Source organism: Diaporthe citri (assembly GCF_014595645.1).
Source record: "Diaporthe citri strain NFHF-8-4 chromosome Unknown scaffold_5, whole genome shotgun sequence".
Classification (NCBI taxonomy): Eukaryota; Fungi; Ascomycota; class Sordariomycetes; order Diaporthales; family Diaporthaceae; genus Diaporthe; species Diaporthe citri.
The window spans coordinates 5,078,826-5,097,598 of NW_025064850.1; the positions used below are offsets into that span (position 1 = coordinate 5,078,826).

The 18,773-nt window shown below is 57.0% G+C and overlaps 4 protein-coding genes across 4 annotated transcripts; 2 read left to right on the plus strand and 2 right to left on the minus strand.

Moving 5' to 3' along the window:
- Positions 1–417: 417 nt before the first annotated feature.
- On the plus strand, positions 418–5,378 carry INS49_011918 (uncharacterized protein; the record flags this gene model as incomplete). The annotated part of the gene is made up of 7 exons (XM_043172626.1): positions 418–1,382; positions 1,435–1,748; positions 1,799–2,599; positions 3,573–3,898; positions 3,947–4,522; positions 4,663–4,928; positions 4,988–5,378. The coding sequence occupies 7 exons, from the start codon at positions 418–420 to the stop codon at positions 5,376–5,378; spliced, it is 3,639 nt and encodes a 1,212-aa protein (XP_043024371.1).
- Positions 5,379–6,117: 739 nt separating this feature from the next.
- Positions 6,118–7,550, plus strand: INS49_011919 (uncharacterized protein; the record flags this gene model as incomplete). Its single annotated transcript, XM_043172627.1, has 3 exons — positions 6,118–6,186; positions 6,245–6,639; positions 6,707–7,550. 3 exons carry the CDS (start codon positions 6,118–6,120, stop codon positions 7,548–7,550), a joined length of 1,308 nt encoding a protein of 435 aa, XP_043024372.1.
- Positions 7,551–9,837: 2,287 nt separating this feature from the next.
- INS49_011920 (uncharacterized protein) lies at positions 9,838–12,152 on the minus strand (the record flags this gene model as incomplete). Its single annotated transcript, XM_043172628.1, has 3 exons — positions 9,838–10,852; positions 10,926–11,450; positions 12,043–12,152. The coding sequence occupies 3 exons, from the start codon at positions 12,150–12,152 to the stop codon at positions 9,838–9,840; spliced, it is 1,650 nt and encodes a 549-aa protein (XP_043024373.1).
- Positions 12,153–15,728: 3,576 nt separating this feature from the next.
- Positions 15,729–18,194, minus strand: INS49_011921 (uncharacterized protein; the record flags this gene model as incomplete). The annotated part of the gene is made up of 3 exons (XM_043172629.1): positions 15,729–15,854; positions 16,899–17,900; positions 18,000–18,194. 3 exons carry the CDS (start codon positions 18,192–18,194, stop codon positions 15,729–15,731), a joined length of 1,323 nt encoding a protein of 440 aa, XP_043024374.1.
- Positions 18,195–18,773: the final 579 nt, after the last annotated feature.

Below are 18,773 nucleotides of genomic sequence, written 5' to 3' on the forward strand. Positions count from 1 at the left end.
CAGCTAGCATCGCACTTGCAAGCTCCCTGTAAGTCAGCACTTGGCCCAATCGCTAGCACCAGCTGTACCCCACCACGCCCACTTTGACCCTGCCAAAGTTCGTCTTGGAGGTTTCCATTTGGAGACGCGACTTTTTGGGCGTCCCCAGAAGAAACTTTGCAAAAACTTCAACGATCACACATCACGCTCCCGCGCCAAACACGCGACCGTTTGCGTGCCTTCTCTCCTCCACAGCGCGCTTTACTACACAATTGGCCCACATTGCCACTCATATTCAGCTTTCCACCGCCTGTAACCCGTGCTGAATACCTTCAACTTTCCAGCCCGCCCCACGCGAGGCGACGAAGCCAGATCCTGCGCTCCGTCGCTCAACAATCGCAATTCTACCCACAGCTCGTTGAATCAGTCCGACGCACCATGGCTGGCGTCAGGGCTCCCTCTGGCAGCTTGCGCAACCATGCCTCGACGGCCAGCAAGGCCTCCAAGGGCAGCGTGTTCGGCACTCAGCCGTCAGCGCCCAAGCTGAAGGCGAACACGTTCGTTGGCAGCGGCGACAGTGACAGCGACAGCGATAGCTCTAGCAGCAGCTCCGATTCAGATGGCAGCGAAAAGAAGCAAGTCAAGAAGACCCCTCTGCCCAAGCAGAAGGCGGATGTCGCAAAGGCGACACCTGCAAAGAGCCCGACGGTCAACGGCCTGAAGGCGTCAGTCAAGAAGGAACAGCCCAGCAAGAACATAAAGAAGGAAGCCACTAGCTCTTCAGAATCATCTGAGAGTGGCAGCGGAAGCGAAAGCGAAAGCGACAGTGAGAGCGACAGCGCGTCTAGCAGCGACGAGAAACCAACAAAGGCCCCTGCAAAAGGCGAGGAAGTCAAGAAGAGCACCAAGCACAAGCCCGAGACCAAGACCAAGACTGCTGCGGCCGACGATTCCGACAGCTCCAGCGCCAGCTCCAGCGCGAATGAGAAGGCGAAGAGACCCGCGACCAAAGCCGACAAGAAGGAAGCGCCAGCAAAATCCAAGGCGAAGGCTGTCAAGCAGGTCACCCCGTCCGAGTCTGAATCCGATTCCGAGTCCAGCTTGCAAGCAAGCTCGGCTGAGAGTGAGAGTGGGAGTGGGAGTGAGAGTGAGAGCGGAAGTGAGAGTGATGAGGACAGCGAGGGAAGCGAGGATCCCGAGGCTCAAATACAGCAGCAAATCAGAGACGATGTCAAGTCTGCAAAGGCCACGAAGGCTCGAGAGCCCACTTCTTCCTCCAAGGCCGAGGCCAGCAACAAGAAGATCAAGACCTCTAACCCACCTGCTCTCAAAGATGTTGATGGCGACATCGAGATGACGGACCAATCGACTGCCCTGACGAATGGCGGCGCTCCCACCAGGGTGTAAGTTCTCATCGCCAGCAAGGCACAGCCAGAATGCTAACAAGAATTACAGTGGCTCTGTTCCCGAGTTTGTAGCACCCGATTTCCATCTGCGCAAGCTCGACGGCAGCATCGGCGCGTCTGAGGTCGCTGGCTTCTTTGAGAAGGCCAAGATGGAAGGCAAGCAAGTCTGGTACATCACCGCGCCAGCTTCCCTTCCTGTCACCGTCGTACAAGACTTGACCATTCCGATGGATTCAGCCCACAAGGGCCTGCCCGTCCTCACCCACAATGGAGATGACTATCGTCTTGCTTTTGATGACCCTTCGGCTGCTTCGTCATTCAGACTCCTCATCCCTAACAAGAAGGGACAGGAGTACTCAGAGCGTAAGCACCAGCTTCTGTGAAACATGTGTGCATGACTGACCATGTATTAGTTGGCCGGCCTGTCGATCAGACCATGCATTTCACTCGCAGCGAGACCTTCCTACCTGAGGGCCCCGCTAGCGTTACTACAACCCAGACAGTTTCCAAGACCACGAGACCAGCTCGGCCTCAACCAGAAGGACTTCGTGCTAGATACACTCCTCTGGGCGTGCCGGCCTCCAAGAAACCACTGGCCCCCATCGCGGGCACGGAGGACACAAATGTTGCAAATGTTGCAGCTCAAGAGGCAACAGCGATCAGCACTCCCAAATCCAGCTCCAAGAAAAAGCGCAAGCATGACGGTGAGAACGGGCCTGTGGAAACCCCCGCCACCAAGGACTCCAGCAAGAGTGCCAGCGCTGAGAAGTCCGTAAAGAAACAGAAAATCATCAGAGACCATGAGCATACCGCCGATGGACAAGCTGGCCGGAAGGAGACCCCGGTACCTCTGCCTCCCCACCTCAGCGTCGGATCCAGCTCCGGTACCAATTCCTCCCGCCCGAAAGCCGCCTCAGCAGTACCGCCGGCAACCCAACCTACCCCTGTTCACAGGCGATCTGACTCCCCCGGAGGTCGACTACCATCTACACAGCTCCCATCCAAGCGGACGCCTATCCCAATCCCGGTGCCAGTCAAGGTGAGCAGCGCTGTGAGCACTCCTGATGCGAAGGCGCGGGACGGCAAAGAGCGGAAAGAGAAGAAGAGGAGCAAGTCGCACTTGGCCAGTGTCGACAAGGAAGCTGAGCGATCCAGCGAGACGGCCACGGCGAAATCGCCTGAGAAGTCTGCAAAGTCCCCCGAGAAGAGCGCAAGTACGCCCAAGAAGAACACACCTATCTTACCTCCACGTCACGACAGCAGGGGGAAGTCAACTTGAAGACCACGTCGGCAGTAAAAGGATGTTTAGAATGGAAGCTCCATATGCCTGGTTGCCTTCACAGAGCCGTTGAGTCGCTCGCCTTTTTCGAATCTACCAGCTCCTTACCGAGACGGCAAGCCACCGTCCACGGACAAGGTTTGCAACCTGTCGTATTGCGCACTGGCTAGAAAATCCCAGCTGGAGGCATCGAGGTTGCAAAGACAAGAGAAGCTAAACTGATTCTCAAGGGTGGATACATGAGAACGCAGCTCGCGATGGACATGGCCATTTCTCTGCAGATGGGTTGCATTGATGGTTCTCGCAATTGAGACCTGGATACGAAGGCCCGTCTGAATGCGCTTCTCGATGCTTGATCTTCGCAATTTGACAAGAAGGGGTCGCATAGGCCTGTGTTTTCCCTGGACAGCACGGCGTTTTAGGGTAGCTTGCCCACTTCAGTCGACTTCGCAGGAGAGGCCGATTACATTCGAATTAATCGCTACCCCACAGTGAGTCAGTACATTAATGACTAGAACCAAATAAATGTGCACTCTTTGTGATACTATACTTGCACGTCCGCCTTGATTATACAACATCGGTCTCATTTTCGAAACCAAGCGAAAAAGTCCAGCTATTAACGTCGGGAGTCTGATATCCAGACATGCAGATAAGTACTGATGGTTTGCAGTGACTTCGAAGGATTTCTGTTGTGACTCACCCGCCGTGCCTTCCCACATGCACTACGCTTCCGACTGGACGGCAAAGACGTTCAGGGGCGTAGCTTTCATCTTTCACACACCAAACATGCCCCAAGCTACTCAACCGTGGGGGACCATGACGATCATATTCATCGACGAAGAGCAGGGGGTTGATGCAGCGATGGCCCTTAGGAACTGAGGCCAGCCCCTTTCAAAGCCTACCCCAAGCGTACCTCAAGCATGAGTCCCATAACGAGTACCGGGTTAAGAAGAAGGGCGACGAGGAGTATAAACCCGCCGCTAAAGCAGCTTTGAAGAAAGCTGCCAACTACGTGGAGGCACAACGCAAGAAACAAGAGGCCGCGGCCAAACGAGCGGAGGGGGAGGAGCAAAAGGCGGCCGATGTCGAGGCAGCACTAGTAGCGGCACGGGGCATACACATCGCAGAAGATCCTGCCTTGCCAAAAGCGATCTTGATTAACATCGGAGAGACCGACCCCAAGATCATCGGCCGGCTACGAAAAGCTCAAGACGAGCCACCCCAAGAGGACCCAGTGCGGCGTGTGCGCGTATAGGGCCGAGTGCACCGGGTGGCCAAACAGGGCGGCCTCATATTTGTGACCCTGCGGCGCGGCCTCAGCCTGATGCAGTGCCTCCTATCCGGACAACTAGCCAAGACGCACGACGCGCTCACCCTGGCACGCGAGACTTCCATGGAGATCTCAGGAGAACTGTGGGGGGTGCCAGCCGGTCTCCACGCGCCACTCGACCGGGAGTTGCACGCCGACTTCTTTCGCATCATCGCGAAGGCGCCGGGCGGGGACGAGTCCTTCACCAACAGGGTGCCCGAGGACGGTGACCCCAGCACCTTGCTCAACCTGCGTCACTTGGCATTGCGCCATGACAAGGCTGCGGCTGTGATGTTTGTGCGGGATGCGCTGGAGAGTGCGTTCCATGCCGCGTACAAGGAGCGGAGCATCACGAAGGTCAGCCCGCCTGCGCTCGTGCAGACGCAGGTTGAGGGTGGCGCCACGCTTTTCTCGTTCGACTACTATGGTGAGAAGGCGTACTTGACGCAATCAAGCCAGCTGTACTTGGAGACTGTGCTCCCGTCTCTGGGTGATGTGTATTGTATTGAGCAGTCATTCAGGGCCGAGAAGTCACTTACTCGTCGTCATGTAAGTCACCCCGGTTCGAGGTTATCTCGTTTTCCGATCGGATCGACTTGGCCATGAGAAGGAGGATTTATGGCCATTTCCCTCGCATGCTTTCACAAATTGCTCAACTTTCGGGCTTCTTCCTGACCATTTCCCATAAGCTCGCCGAGTATACCCACATCGAGGCCGAGCTGGACTTCATAACATTCGACGACCTCCTCAGCCATCTTGAGCACATTATCTGTCGTGTTCTTGATTCTGTTCTTGAGGATCCGTCTGCGACTGAGTGTATTAAAAAGTGCAACCCGGAGTTCATCAAGCCTACTCGTCCCTTTATGAGAATGCGGTACTCAGACGCGATAGACTGGTTACGAGCCAGAGACATCAAGACCGCTGAGGGCAAGGACCATGTTTTTGGGGACGATATGTGAGTTCCATCCACTCTCATTTGACATGTCCAGTGGGGAACTAATCAAGACACAACAGCGCGGAAGCCGCCGAGCGCAAGATGACGGATGATATCAACCGGTCTACCCTCTTGACACACTTCCCAGTGGCCCTCAAGTCCTTCTACATGCAGCCCGACCCTGAGGACCCGCGCGTGACCGAATCCGTAGATCTCCTCATGCCGGGCGTCGGCGAGGTCGTCGGAGGCAGCATGCGCATATGGGATCACGACGCGCTGCTTGCTGCTTACGAGCGTGAGGGTATCGATCCTGCGGGGTACTCCTGGTACATTGACCAGCGCAAGTATGGGCCGTCACCTCACGGCGGCTACGGCTTGGGAGAGGAGAGGTTCCTCGCGTGGCTCATGGGGCTTCGGACGGTCAGGGAGGCTTGTTTGTATCCGCGCTTCATGGGACGGTGCACTCCTTGAGAAATGAGACAAGCAAAGCGGGGTGATTGCGATTAGAAGAATTGAGGAAACCGCTTCCGGAGTTGTTTGCTGGTATGATGAGAAAAATTATGGTTGCTGAGCCTCGACTTGGTCCCTTGCGATTCACCAACGCCGGAAAGGATGCGGAGCGTCCTCTGGCTTTGCGCACGCTTCGCAGAAGGTTGAGCAACATGGACCGGAGCATCAAACTGAGGCGGGTCGTAAAACGGTACAGTTCTACCTGGCACTCCGTAAACATTTCTGACGGTAAATCAAGAAGCACCATGGTTTTTCCTCCGAATAGACTTGACTGCCAGCGGAAGTGCTGGTACTGCTGATGCCTGAGTTCTTGTACAAACTCCGTCTAAGGCTCCATATTATCGTCTTTGTCAAGTATACCCTCTTTCTTTATGCCTCACATTTATTCGGATTTTCAAGTAGAGAAGCTATCTCATCATAAACTACAGGCGCTATCTTCTCTGCCGGCAAAGGACTCGTGGGACTTTCAGGGGTTGGGGTTGACCCCCTGCTTTGAGACACCTCCTCTCCAAAGCCTAAGCAGATTTCCCCTATCCGTAAACGAACAATTGCTTCACCCATGGTTAGGTTAGTTGGCTGGCTGGCTCACCAAGTGAGGTAGTCTGGTTGACCTATACCAAGCTTTGAGTATCTTTACAGATGCCCAAATGCCAGCATCATATCCTCCACAACGTATTCCGAAGTCCCCAAGTGCAACATGATGGCGAACAATAGCACCCTGAAATTTACCACTCTGCCGGCTGAGATGCTTCAGGTTATAGCGTGTCAAGTAAGCTGCAAAACATTGCCCGCCTAATTGCATGGCAAAGACTGACCAGCTTGAACAGGTGCAAAAGAAGAGAGATTTGCTATCGCTTTCACTGGTATCGAAAGCCGTCCATGACGTCTTCTTGCAGGCATATCTCTGGAGATCAGTTTCTCTCGAGATCTGCGAAGGCCGTCTGGACAGCTTCCCATGTTTCGCCCCCAATAGCGCTTTTCTGAATTATACTAGAGACGTACATTTTTCTTCGGAGTTTGTGAGGAATATTGAAGAACGGTGTCCTCATTTTCATCAGCACGGCAATGACAGCGGCGAGGGCGACATTGACCAAGGCGAAGATGATAATGACCATAGTGAAGACGATGTGGGCAGTAGCGCCGACGGGTGTTTCGATATCCTGGGGAAGGGGGCAACATCCGTGCTTAACCAGCTACAGCCCGGGACACTCCGCAGCTTGAGGTACTGCTCTCCCTGTACTACTCAGACCGTTTTCTGACCGATGACATCCTACTAATTTCTGGATCAGCTGGGATACAGGGACTTGTCTTCCAATTCGAATTTTCGGAGGGGAGGGCATTATTGAAAGGAAGAAGCAGCAGCGGATCGAATCGCTTTCGATAACAACAGACTGTACATGTTACGAAACTCCAGATTTCGTCAAAGGGGGCCTGGAAACACTGACCAACTTGAAGCGGTTGCGCTGGAGAGCCCCAGACTGTGATGATATACACACCCTCAGCGACATGATCCATACCAACGCCAAGACCCTGAAGTACCTTGAAATCGATCTCGTAAACTGGGAAAGGTTTGGGTACTACTGTCATCGGAACCCATACGATGATGGGCCACGCGGCCTCGAACATTGGATGCGGTTTTGGCGGGTGCCAGAAGGGAAGTTTTGGGACCCAACGCACGCGGCTCTGCAGACCCTATGTCTCACTGAGGTGGCTCTTAGCAGAAAGTCTGTCGGGGTGTTTGATTTCAGTGTGCTTCGGACTCTCAGGCTCCGTAACTGCGAGAGTTGGGATAGCTTTCTGGAGCACGCTGTTGGTCTGCACCTGCCGATAGGCTTAAAGACTCTCGAAATCACTGCAAAGCCCGGCTTATTGAGCTGTGGCGCAGATGAGGTCTTGTTGAGATTCCTGGAAGCATTCGGCGGACTCGAAGGCCTCTATGTGGGAATCGAAGGCCCCCTGCTACTTAATGAACTCTGGCCGGGAGTCATCGCCCACCGTGCAACTCTCAAGAGATTTGTGCATCACCAGAGGGGTGAAGGTGTTCATCCGCATCTCACGCAGGAGGTTGACGCGGACCTGTTGTTGGACCCTGGCGACGCTTTTCTGCAAACCTTTGACAGATTTCCAACTTGAGGCCATGGGACTGTCCACCAACCCCGAAGATCTGGTGAGTGCCTCGAAAGCAGATTGGTGTCAGCGGCATCTCGCCGAGTGGGCGTTTGGACCAGACGGGATCCCCTCGCTGAATTTCGTCGCCTGTGGGGACTATGCCTACGGAGGACGGACATCTGGTTCTGAGCGCGTCGACGTGATTCTCTGCAGGCCCAAGCCCGGGTCCAAAAAGGCTTTTCGGACCCTGGACAGTTTTGACGTCAGGGCGAGAGAGGAAAGGACGAAGATTATTGATGTGTATCGCGATTTATTGGAGGCCTGCCCGGTAGAGCCTCTCCTCGTGTGGGAGTGAACTTCCGTCTTGAGGAGCAGAATGTTCGGGGCCAGGTCTTGTCAGAGCAATGCCTACAGCCTCGGAAGAGTGAGAGCAGCGAGAGCCGAGATGACCAGATCACGCTCGGAGCCACAAGGGAAACCTGTTTTGAGAACTGACTCTTTCTCTTCAGCTCGACTTTTAGGGAATAAGGAATTTATGGGAGGGAGGGGGGTGGCTAATAATTGTCTCGGCCCACATAATTTAGCCTTTACTTCAGGGGTGATGGGTGCACCCACTTCCCTCTATTGTTCAGCAACTGTTTGTCGTTCGTATCGCAACACCACTGGGCCATGAAAGAGGGACTCACATTGGTAATTTGAATGTTTCAAAACATAGATTTTCCTGGTCCACAACCTCGAAGAGATCTTGAGCCAATGTGAAGCAGTGAAAGTCATAATGTAGTCTCTATCAACGCTGATAGGGACAGCACACGAATCAGCCCCAGGCCCGGTCAATTGTAATCTACTCCGTAAGCAACCGGGCCCATCGCATCGGACTGGACCCACCCACTCAGCCGCATGTCGTGACCGACAACAGCCTCCTTCGGTGGGCACCCGATCGACACACAGATCCCCTGCATTCCTTCATTCCAACATGCGGCAGATCTCTAGCCCATCTCCACGCAAAAGCTTAAATATAAAGAGAAAAATTCCGCGGACCCCCACCCACGGGGTGATAGGCACAGGGAACGTCACGACTGTGGCTGCGCAACATCCACACTTCTTACCGCCCCCGGAGGAGGAGGATCGGACACGGGATGCCGCGGACAAGGGGCCGGTCGAGGGCCAGCGGACTCGTGCTCCGCCGGAGGAGGGTGACTTGGTGCGTTATATGTGCTTGCGGGTAAAAAGACGAGACTGGCCGCCGTGTATATCTGGTCTTGGGCCGGCCTTCTCTCCTTTCTTTTCGACTTCTCCTGGCTTGGTTCCTCTTCCCTTGGATTGTCTCGGCATTTTCCCTCTCTTTCTTCCATTTTCCTGCCCGGCTCTGCCGCGGCTGAGATTCCGCTCCCGCCCTTTGCGCCACTCGGACTGATTCAGACACACCTTCATGGCCCGCGGGGTCGCCCACTGCTCGACACTGATAAAAACACTTGTAGCAGCAGAGATTTCTTGTATTCATTCCTCTCTTCTCTCTCATTACATTACTGCACCTATTACTTCTACATAATACTGCCACACGGGGGCCTTCCAGCGGGGAAGCCATGCCGGAGCAAGTGGACTCTCATCTCCTCCTTCCTGCCACGCGTCCCAGGGCCATTCCTGACACCTCGGGGGGCGCCTCTCCCGCTTCTCGTGGCCCTGTGCCATTACTCATTCATCTAATTCATTTCCCATAATATTTTCAAAGCCATGTTGCGCTGCTTTACAAAACGCCGCTGCAAATGCTGCTTGCTGTTGTCCAAAAGGGCATGTTCGGGAGGTTTGCCGGGCATCATCGACACACTCGAGGACGTCGTCCGTACACAAACAACCCGGAGGTGGCGGGGGGGTATCAAGGTATTCTGAAGCGAGAGTTGCAGAAACAGAGCTGTTGGGGTTCGGAACCCCGTGGACCCAAGTGGGGGTCCACTGCTGGTCGCGGTCGATAGCGAAAGAACCGGACCGGGCTCTCTGCTCATGTCGTTCTGATCCAACACCAGGGCGCTGGTGGAAACGTTCAGATCGGCGTGAGTGGTTTTGCGCCAGTGCGCGACCATCACCGCAGACGACTCCTCGGTTGCTGCCGAGGGATCGTTGCAGGGCTGAAGGGGCGCCATTAAGCCAAGGCGGCCGCCAAGCGGCGCGATGGGCGCCTGCTCGGAAACCGGCTAGCCAGGGTCCGCAATTGACCAAGAGAAGGTGAAGACAGGCGTCTAGTCATTAAGATCTGATTCTGGTGGTGCGCGGCACCTCCAAACCCCAGATGCGACCATCGGAACCCGCACTTCAACTACCTCATAACCACAACCTCGGCGACCTCGTCGTCCCTCGCAGGGCCGCGCTCGCCAGCACCCCACATCAGCTGGCCGTTCAGATTCATCGGGATGGTGACGTGGTTGAAGTCAGCCTCGGTGGGCGTTGTCGGGGACATTAAGGTCGGGCTGGTGGTGCTGGTGCGGGGCGAAGATGAGGTCGAGAAGCTGGAGCTGCTGCCCAGGGTCCACTCGTCATCTTCGCTCAGGTGCGTGCTCCTCCTCTCGAGCAGGCCCATGCCATACTCGCCGCCTAGGCCTACGTAGCCGTACTCCTCATCCAGGGTCTTGGGTTTCTCGCCGATCTCGACGTGCTCGTACTCCCAGCGGTTGCGCTTCTCGGGCTGCTGGCGGGGGAGGTAGCGCGTGCGGGCAATGTAGTAGATGGCCGTCGCGATCAGGCTACCACCGACCAGGTCCACGGCGTAATGATGGTTCAGGTACATTGTGGCCCACCACAGCCAGCCGACATACATGATGAAGAAGGCGCGGCCGCGGGGGAAGCAGAAGCTCATGAACAGGGCCTCGAGCGTGGCGTTAGCAGCGTGCAGGCTGGGGAAGGCGCCGAATGGCACGGGCGCGGTGGTGAAGCTGGTGGTGTACATGTCGACGCCGAAAAGCTGGTCAACGCGGGCCAGGCCAGCCGGGCTGCCCGGCATGCCGTAACGGGCGGGCTCCAGACCGTGCTCCTTCTCGTACCACGGCGGCGTGCAGGGAAACGTCAGCGACAGGGTGACTCCGATCAGGGCGAGCCAGCCGAAGGATTTGGCGAACACCGGAGTCGTCGAGGGAGCGGCGAAGATGAAGATTGCCAGGGAGCAGACCGCAGGACCGCCGAAGTGGCCGATTCCGTAGGGTAGCCAGGCGAGCAGGTCGAGGACGGGGTGGGTATGCGAGGAGAGGATATTGGACAAGTTGGCGCCGTAGAGCACGTTCTCGAGGGCGGGCAGGACCTTGACCCAGATGTGCGGCCGGTATTCGACAGGGATGAAGCTGTCGGGGTTCCGATGTTAGCTGATGGGGCGCCACGAGAATGCAAACGAGGCGGGGCAAGGGGCGAACTCACCGACTGCAAAAGAAGTACAGCAGGTATATCCAGATGGGCATGGACGGCAGGAAGAACTGTCTTGTTGCGGGCATCAAGCACACGAGAAGCGACAGGATGGGCACGACGATCTTGACGAGTATGGGCATGGGCGCGATAGCCAGGGAGAAGATCATGAAGCCAGCCAGGGCGGGGTACTGGATGTCCAGCCAGCCAAACCTATGGCGCTGGATGGCGCGCACGCCGTCGAGGGGGTTGAAGGAGCGCTGCAGCTTCGTGATGCTGGTCGAGTCGCGGTATGGTTGCCTCCATGGCTTCTTGGAACGACTCCTCTTGCTCCTGCTACTGGCGGGACGGAACTGCTCGGGGATGGCGATGCTGAGTGCGCCAGGCCATTGCAGGTGTGGGATGTGCAGCTTGGGCTTGGCCTGGCTCAGGAACGAGTTGATGTCCTGCATTGTTGCTGTTGCAGCGGCGGCCTGTTCCGAGCTGAGGGTGTGGGCGAGGAGCGGACTAGCAGCGACCCGGCCGGTGGCGGAATCGGTACTTTGGGAGGGTGGTTGGAGAGTGAGCGAGGAGGTCGACAACAGTTTTGGAGACGGATGACGCTATTGCCTGCTCATATATATCATGGTCGAAGATGGTCTAGAGGCTGTGACACTCGGGGGCGCAAACGCAAACGCAATACGGAGCAACGGCGAGAACACACTCGACACAGGATGAGTCGAAGCCGGGGAGGGCAGGATAATATGTGAGCGTGTGGTTGTGGATATGGTCGGGGGCGAGGATGAGGCCGGTTCCTGTCGTCCCTGTCGTCCCGAGACTCCCGCGCGGCACAGCAAGCAGGCAGCACCAGGCACACAAGGAGGCAGCTTCTCGTGTGTCCAAGTGTGTGTAAGCGGGTCGCAGAAAGGGTAAGAAAGCACAGAAGGGCGGTCGAAGAGAAGATTCGACGGCAGGGCAATCCTTTATTATGAAAATAAACCAGCAACCCAAGAGTAAGCAACCAAAGCAGAGCAGGGCAGAAAAAGGCAGATATGGTCCAGAACAGATGGGACGGAGGCACTTGTGTACTAATCAGAAGCAGAGGTCGGGCGGACCCAAGTGCCCGAATGTCGCGAGCGCTTCACTCACTCACGCCTCCCGCTCTGCTGCTGCAGGCGGGTTGGCACATGTTGGCTCCTGTTGGCGGCGGTGGTATCGGTACTTGGGCGGGCGATCTCGCAGGGGCTCCCTGCGCAGATACATTTTTGGGCGGTTCAGGATGGGTCAGATGGGGTACCATGGCGCGCAAATCTTGCAGAGCCTGTACCCTGGACCCAGGTGAGCTCTTGGCCCTTGATGTCACCCTTGGGGTCCTTGCCTCTGCCTCTCTGCCTCTCCTTCCCCCATGGCGCCCCCCCCCCCAAGCTGTCGTCTGCCGGGTGTGGGCGGGGATCAGCGGTGCAGCGTGTCGAGGGCCCATCCGTGCCTTCCGAACCCGATGGGCACGCGAGCTCTCTCCCTCTGTGTGTGTGTCTGGCGAGACTGGGTCGGGCTTGACACTTGACCGCATCCTGACATCCTGATCCCAACATTCGCCAGCCTCTTGCCGTCTGTGTCTCTCACCCAGCACGCGGCAATCAGCAGCATAGCACATCAGCAAAACAAAACACAACAATGAGGATGTTTGTTTCGTCTGACAACTACACCAGACAATCCCCAGCCCACTCGTCCGTTTTCTTCCCCCCACACCACGCACGAGCAAGCACAAAGACACTTTATCTGTTGCCCAGCTGTCCTGACGTCAAACACTCATTGACTCTGCCAAGCCCTCTAGCACTTCGCTTCCACGCCATACTACCGCAGTGGTGACACACTCGAAGAGCTGCCTCCCAGGGCTGCCGCAGACCGGGCGGGGGGCCTCTGGACGGGCCCCGAGTCTCCCGGAAAGTGACCGACCTGCCAGTCCAGTCTTCGAGGGTAGCACAGTAACGGTAATCTTGCTAGCAGCAGCAGCTACTACTATTGCCTCTGCTGACAAAAGCAAACTCTGTGACTTCTAGGCCCGTCGGTCAATCAATCACTCATCTTACTGCCCTAGGCAAACGCTAGCTCGTCGTTCCGCGTTGGGCTGATTTTTGCACGAACCCGGACAAAACCGTCGTGCATGAAATCCGCCAGAAACCCCGAGAGTCCGGCAGGATCACCACCGCCGCACTTGTCAGCAGAGCCGCCCCCGAGGTTGGTGTCGTCGGTTGTCAGCCCAGTCAGGACACAGCACATACGGCGCAGACAGCACGGAGGAGCCACTTCCTCGCTGCATCTCATTTCCCACATTCCCACATGTTATATGTCTAAGACATGGGATTTCCAACACTCGCATCCTTTCGCCGGGATCAAGAGAAAACAGCCACCACTGGGATTCCCACAGTTTCCGCACTGCAGCGCCGTCGCACTCGCACCTTGTGTCGGGGTCGTACGACCAAAAGGACCCTGCTGCCGATCAGAAAAAGAAGCAATCACCAACATGCGCGGCTGTTGCAACATTCATCCCAGCTTTGCGGCGTGCCTCGACCCAAGCCTCAGAACCTAATCACCACCGGCCCACGACAAAGCTGAAACCTTTCTGGCGACGGCGGACTGGATGGGATCGAAGCTTACTGTCCTCCGAATCCCGGTCCCATGCCCGATTCCCAATTCGATTGACCGCCCTGGGGACCGCCCCAAGAAACTCCAGCGCTTGGTCTTGTCGCCCTGCGGGTGGGTCAAGGTACCGATACTTCTGCACACCACCAACCAGCCAGCCCATCCTGCGGTTTGAGGGTGGCACGACGGTAAGCCCCACACGGCCAGGCAATTGGACTTGGTGATCACCTAGCACAACTCGACAACCTAAATTTGAACTGTAGGATGGAATAACCTAACCTTCTGCTTTACAATCACCAACGCCTCGTTGATGCCATGACGGCTTGCTGTCTTCTCCTCAGCTTGTTGCTTGTTAGCTCGCCTTGGACAGAGGATGGACAGAGAGCCTAGGTTGGGGCTTTGGTTCTTGGCCCTGCAGACGTCGAGCTGCCATCACCACCAGTCAAATCATGCCCACATTTCGCACGGAAACAGTGCAAGGGTCCCAGGCCCAACCGATCTAACCCCGATCAAGTCGGTCGGATGATTCTTGCAAGTGGCTGCGGATCGGTCAATTTGCGACGTTCGAGCGGGCTCCTCCACTCGGCCTATGTGACCCACGCCGGTCGCGAATTCGTTAACGTATTCGCCTCTGCAGCAGGCAGCGCGGCGTTGCAGTGCACCGGCTCGCAAGCGTATAGCATCGTAGCTTGTACGGTATGTGTCAGCTCTTGGCTGCAGCGTTCAAAGAGATACCGCCTGCGGCTAATCCCTTGGGACTGAGTGAGGAAGGCGGTGTTGGGACACCAGCCAAGCCCTGCAGATCTCCATGTGCCGGCTGGGACGGCATGGTGCTAATACGATGTACGGTGATACGGTGAATACGCTACACCAACATCGCGAATCAACTTGTCGACGCCCAAAATGCTTGCTGACGAAAACATATGGGTCAAATAAGTCTGGTAAAAGGACCTCCATCCATCCATCCATCCATCCATTCTGCTTCGTGCTGTGCCGGGCGGGCACGTGTAAGAGAAAACCCTCGATCTCGATCTCGCCTGGTCGTCGGACGAGATTCTCCACATTAGCGCCAGTGTGCGTGCAGCGTGAAAAGATTATCTGGCAGGCGGGCCTTAAGAATGGACCGACACGCCGGCCACCTCGGTACAGAGTCCGAACCGCGAAGATTTCCGTGGACCAGTCTACTCAGTAGTACACGACTGCTTCTTCAAGCTTTCCCGTCACGTACATGGCAATTTAATATTGACATTTTCTTATCCACTATCACCATATCAGGTCGGGATGCCCATACCAGACACCACGCGGTCGGCTTCGACCAGGACCCGTCAATCCCGTAGTGCTCGCGTAATGGATAGCAGGGGGATGAACGGACAACCAGACTTTTGCCTGGCAGCCCTAGTCTGAACCCCTAGCTATGGGCTCCAGCGGGCTTCAGAACAACACTGCATGCAGCGGAAGCATGATGCGCTGGACCGACTCAAGGTCGACGTCGAGTCAAGCCTACATCCAGAGATGCACCTAGAGACGCAGTCACAAAATCCCACTTCGCACACGCGCCCGACCAGGCAAGGGCTGACTTATATTGACTGGCTGACTCATTGACTGGCTGACTGGGATGACTGGCGTCGCCCCGATGGCCCGAGAGGCTGGTCGGCAGCCCCGGGCTTGTGCTCTGCCAGCCTGACGGGCCGGGATCACATGCGTGCTGTGTAGCAACAGGTCAATTATCACCGTAGATCCTCACACGAGAAGCTTATTAGCTGCAATTGCTGGCTAGGGGCAGGCAGGCAAGCCAAGGTGAGCTAACATCGCGCCAGAGACTCAAGCTTGTTGTGCGAGGGTCTGGTCACCTCGCTGCTCGGATTCGTCGGATCACCGCCGGGCGCGATAAACTTCTGCCTTTCGAGCCCCTCCCTCACCCTCCTGGCTGTGGGACCGCCCGGAAGTCTTCCATTTCGGCTCCGGCCTTCCTCCCTGCGGCGCTGCGAGGGACCGCGCGATCGGTGCCCAGGGACGAGCCAGAGGCCGAGGGACCGAGGGTGATTTGCATCCCTCAAAATTGCTTGCCGCTCCGGAAAACAAAGAGCAAAACCTCGGCGTACTTTGTACGTCACTTTTGTGGGCTCCCAAGGCCCTTGGGCGTGGCGGGTCTCGGCGAGCTTCCTCGGGCGGCGCAGGGCGGGTGTCGAGTTCAGTTCAGCCCAACGGGCGGGCTTGCCGTGTGTCCCGGGGCCCGGACAGCCCGTTCATCTGGTTCTTCATCTGGTTCTTCATCTGGTTCTTCATCTGGTTCTTCATCTGGTTCTTCATCTGGTTCTTCATCTGGGGAACCGGCATCCTGGCAGCCCTGGCCCCCGGTGTGTGTTTTTTAATGACTGGTGGGGCCTTCCTCCCGCCGCCCTGTTTTATTTCGTGATTTATGCGACACGGGTATGAACGGGTTCCTGATATTCTAGATAAATGCTGAGGGCAAGTCTGGGGTTAACAGCCGTTGTCTGCCTTGGCCTCATGGCATCGACCAGAATGGCGGGACTACCGCCAGGGCTTGGTTTTTGTGATAGCCGAGCCTGTGGCTTGAGCACTGTTTAAGCTGGTTTGGTCCAGTCTGAGCTCACGACGCATTCTTAACTGGCCTACTTGATTGTTGAATTATGACGATTTCCAATCCAAGGTCTGTGCTTCGAATAGCTGGAATCAGGGCATGTGCTCCCAGAGGAACAAGCCCAGACTGATATGTTGGCTACCTAGGTACAATTGACGATTTGATTTAACGCTACATCCAACCCTGATCGAAAAAAGCATGCACGCGCTGTTAAGCCTTGTCCATGTGGAACAGCTGTCGAATATGGGTCGTAGGGGACGGAAGGCACTTTACCCTGACTGCCAAATGTCTGCGAGTAGCTGACATGGTTTTATCGTGACCGCAAAACTTGGCCGTATTCCAATGACAAACAAGATGGAGATGTTGCACCTGCCCGCTGCAGCCGTTTGCCCTAATGATTGATATTCGACAAAGGCTGCGTGTCTCTACCAGCTGCCATATTGACTGTGCTGCATAACTCCTGCCCCGTAGTTTGAACATGTTCACGCGTCGGGTTGTCCCGTCTACCCAGATATATACCAAAATAAATGCATCGTATAGGCTTGATACATTCGGATATCATGAAATGAATACGCTGAGGCTCTCCTCCTCCCCACGACCCCTCTCTTTGCCGCTGCTCCATCACCTACCGCCCGCCAGACCACCAGCTCCGGCTTGACCCCCGGCCTCCGTCGTGATTCCCCTTTTCATCTCCTGGGCGGCGTCCACAGCCCCTTAGATGTCTCGACCACCTTGTTCACCTCCATGCCCGGCCTCAGACTCACCGGCACCTGGTTCGCCGCCAACGGCGGCGCCTCGCCCATGGCGACGTCCCCGTCCGGCTGCGTGGCGTAGCCCGAGTCGTTGTTCCGGCTGCTGACCATGCTGACGCCGCTGTCCTCCTTCTTGGCACCGCCGGCGGCAGCGGCCCCGGGGCTGGCCTGGCCCCTCGCGGGCTCCTGGCTCTTGGCGCCATCCATGAGGCCGGCGGCGGCCTGGCCCTCGCGCAGCTTGTTGATGGCCCTGACGGTGTCGATGGCGTGCAGGGTGCGGCGGGCGTTGAAGTTCTTCTTGACGGTGGGCAGCAGGTTGGCGCCCTTGTCGGTGCCGTCGCCGGTCATGTAGCCGACGACGAAGGGGTGCTGCAGGGCCTCGTGGGCGGTCATGCGGCGGGCCGGGTCTATGGTCAGGCAGCGGCGGATGAAGTCCTTGGCGCCGTCGGACACGCCGCGCCAGTAGTCGACGGGGGTGAAGCTGTAGTCGGCGTTGAGGATGGCCTGCATCTCCTCGAAGTCGCTGTCGCGGTCGAAGGGGGTGTAGCCGCACAGCAGGAAGTAGGTGATGACGCCCAGCGCCCACAGGTCGACGGGTTTCCCGTGGCCCGACTTCTTGAAGATCTCGGGCGCCATGTAGCCCGGGGTGCCGCACGTGGTGGTCAGGACGTGGAACTGCTCCTCGTCCATGACGCGGCTGAGCCCAAAGTCGGCGATGAGCAGGTCCGCGTTGTCCTCGGGGGTGCGGAACAGCAGGTTCTCGGGCTTGAGGTCGCGGTGCACGATGCCGTGGTCGTGCAGGTAGGCCACCGCCGACAGGGTCGCGCGCACCAGGTCCGCCGCGTCCGCCTCGTAGTACGACCCCTTGCGGCAGATGCGGTCGAACAGCTCGCCGCCCAGCGCCAGGTCCGTCACCAGGTACAGGTTGTTCATCGTCTCGAAGTAGTCGACCAGCGTCAGGATGTTCTGGTGGCCCATCGACACCTTCTTGAGCACGGCGATCTCATTGCGGACCTGTACGCGGCGCGGGGCGTATTAGTATCATCCGAACGCTGAGGCGGGCGGACGGGGAGGGGGAGGGGGAGGAGCTGGTCAGAGGGGTTTCCTGCGCACCATGTGTTCCCTCCCTGACATCAACCTCTTGTTGATGACCTTGGCGGCATAGTACCGCCCTGTGTCGATGTGCACGCACTCCTTGACCACCGAGTATGACCCGGCGCCTAATGTCTTGCCGACCTTGTATCTGCACGGTTGGACCTGAGGTTGTTGCCCGGCATTGGCGCCGGCTTGTTGGACCGCTGCCGCCATTGTGCGTATGTGTGTGCGTGTGTGGTGCGCACGCGTGGGTGCGTGTTTGTGTGTGTCGCTCTACCGGACTGTCGGTGTGAGCTCCGCGGACGCGGCAGAGGCGGACTGGAAGAGACCGGTCTGGGTCGTGCCCCGCAATCGAGGTCGTCGTCAGGCGATGGGCGAGGCTGTCGGCTGGTCGCTGGGATCGGTGCGTTGATGACAAATGTTTTGCAGTTCACTGGTGATGGTTCTGTTCGCAATTGTCTCTTTCAGTCGTCGGGTCGTGGTCGTTGTCGTCGTCGATATCTCCTGAGACGGAGAGATTGCGCAGTCTCAGGGTCCTGCAGAAACAAGTGGCCAGGCCCCAGGAGGCTGTGGGTCAGCGTCTCCGTATTATCTTATCCCGGGAGAAGGCGATCGAGTCGGGCTGGCTGGGATGGCCTGGGAGCCTGGGCTGGGCGGTTCGTTGGTTATACGAAGAGAAGAAAAAAAAGGATTGATTTTCCTTGCCCGCATTTACTAGACTCATATACCAGCAGTGGATCGCAAGAGGCGTTGAGTTGGAGCGAGGATCGCCAAAAGGGGGTTCTTGTCGGT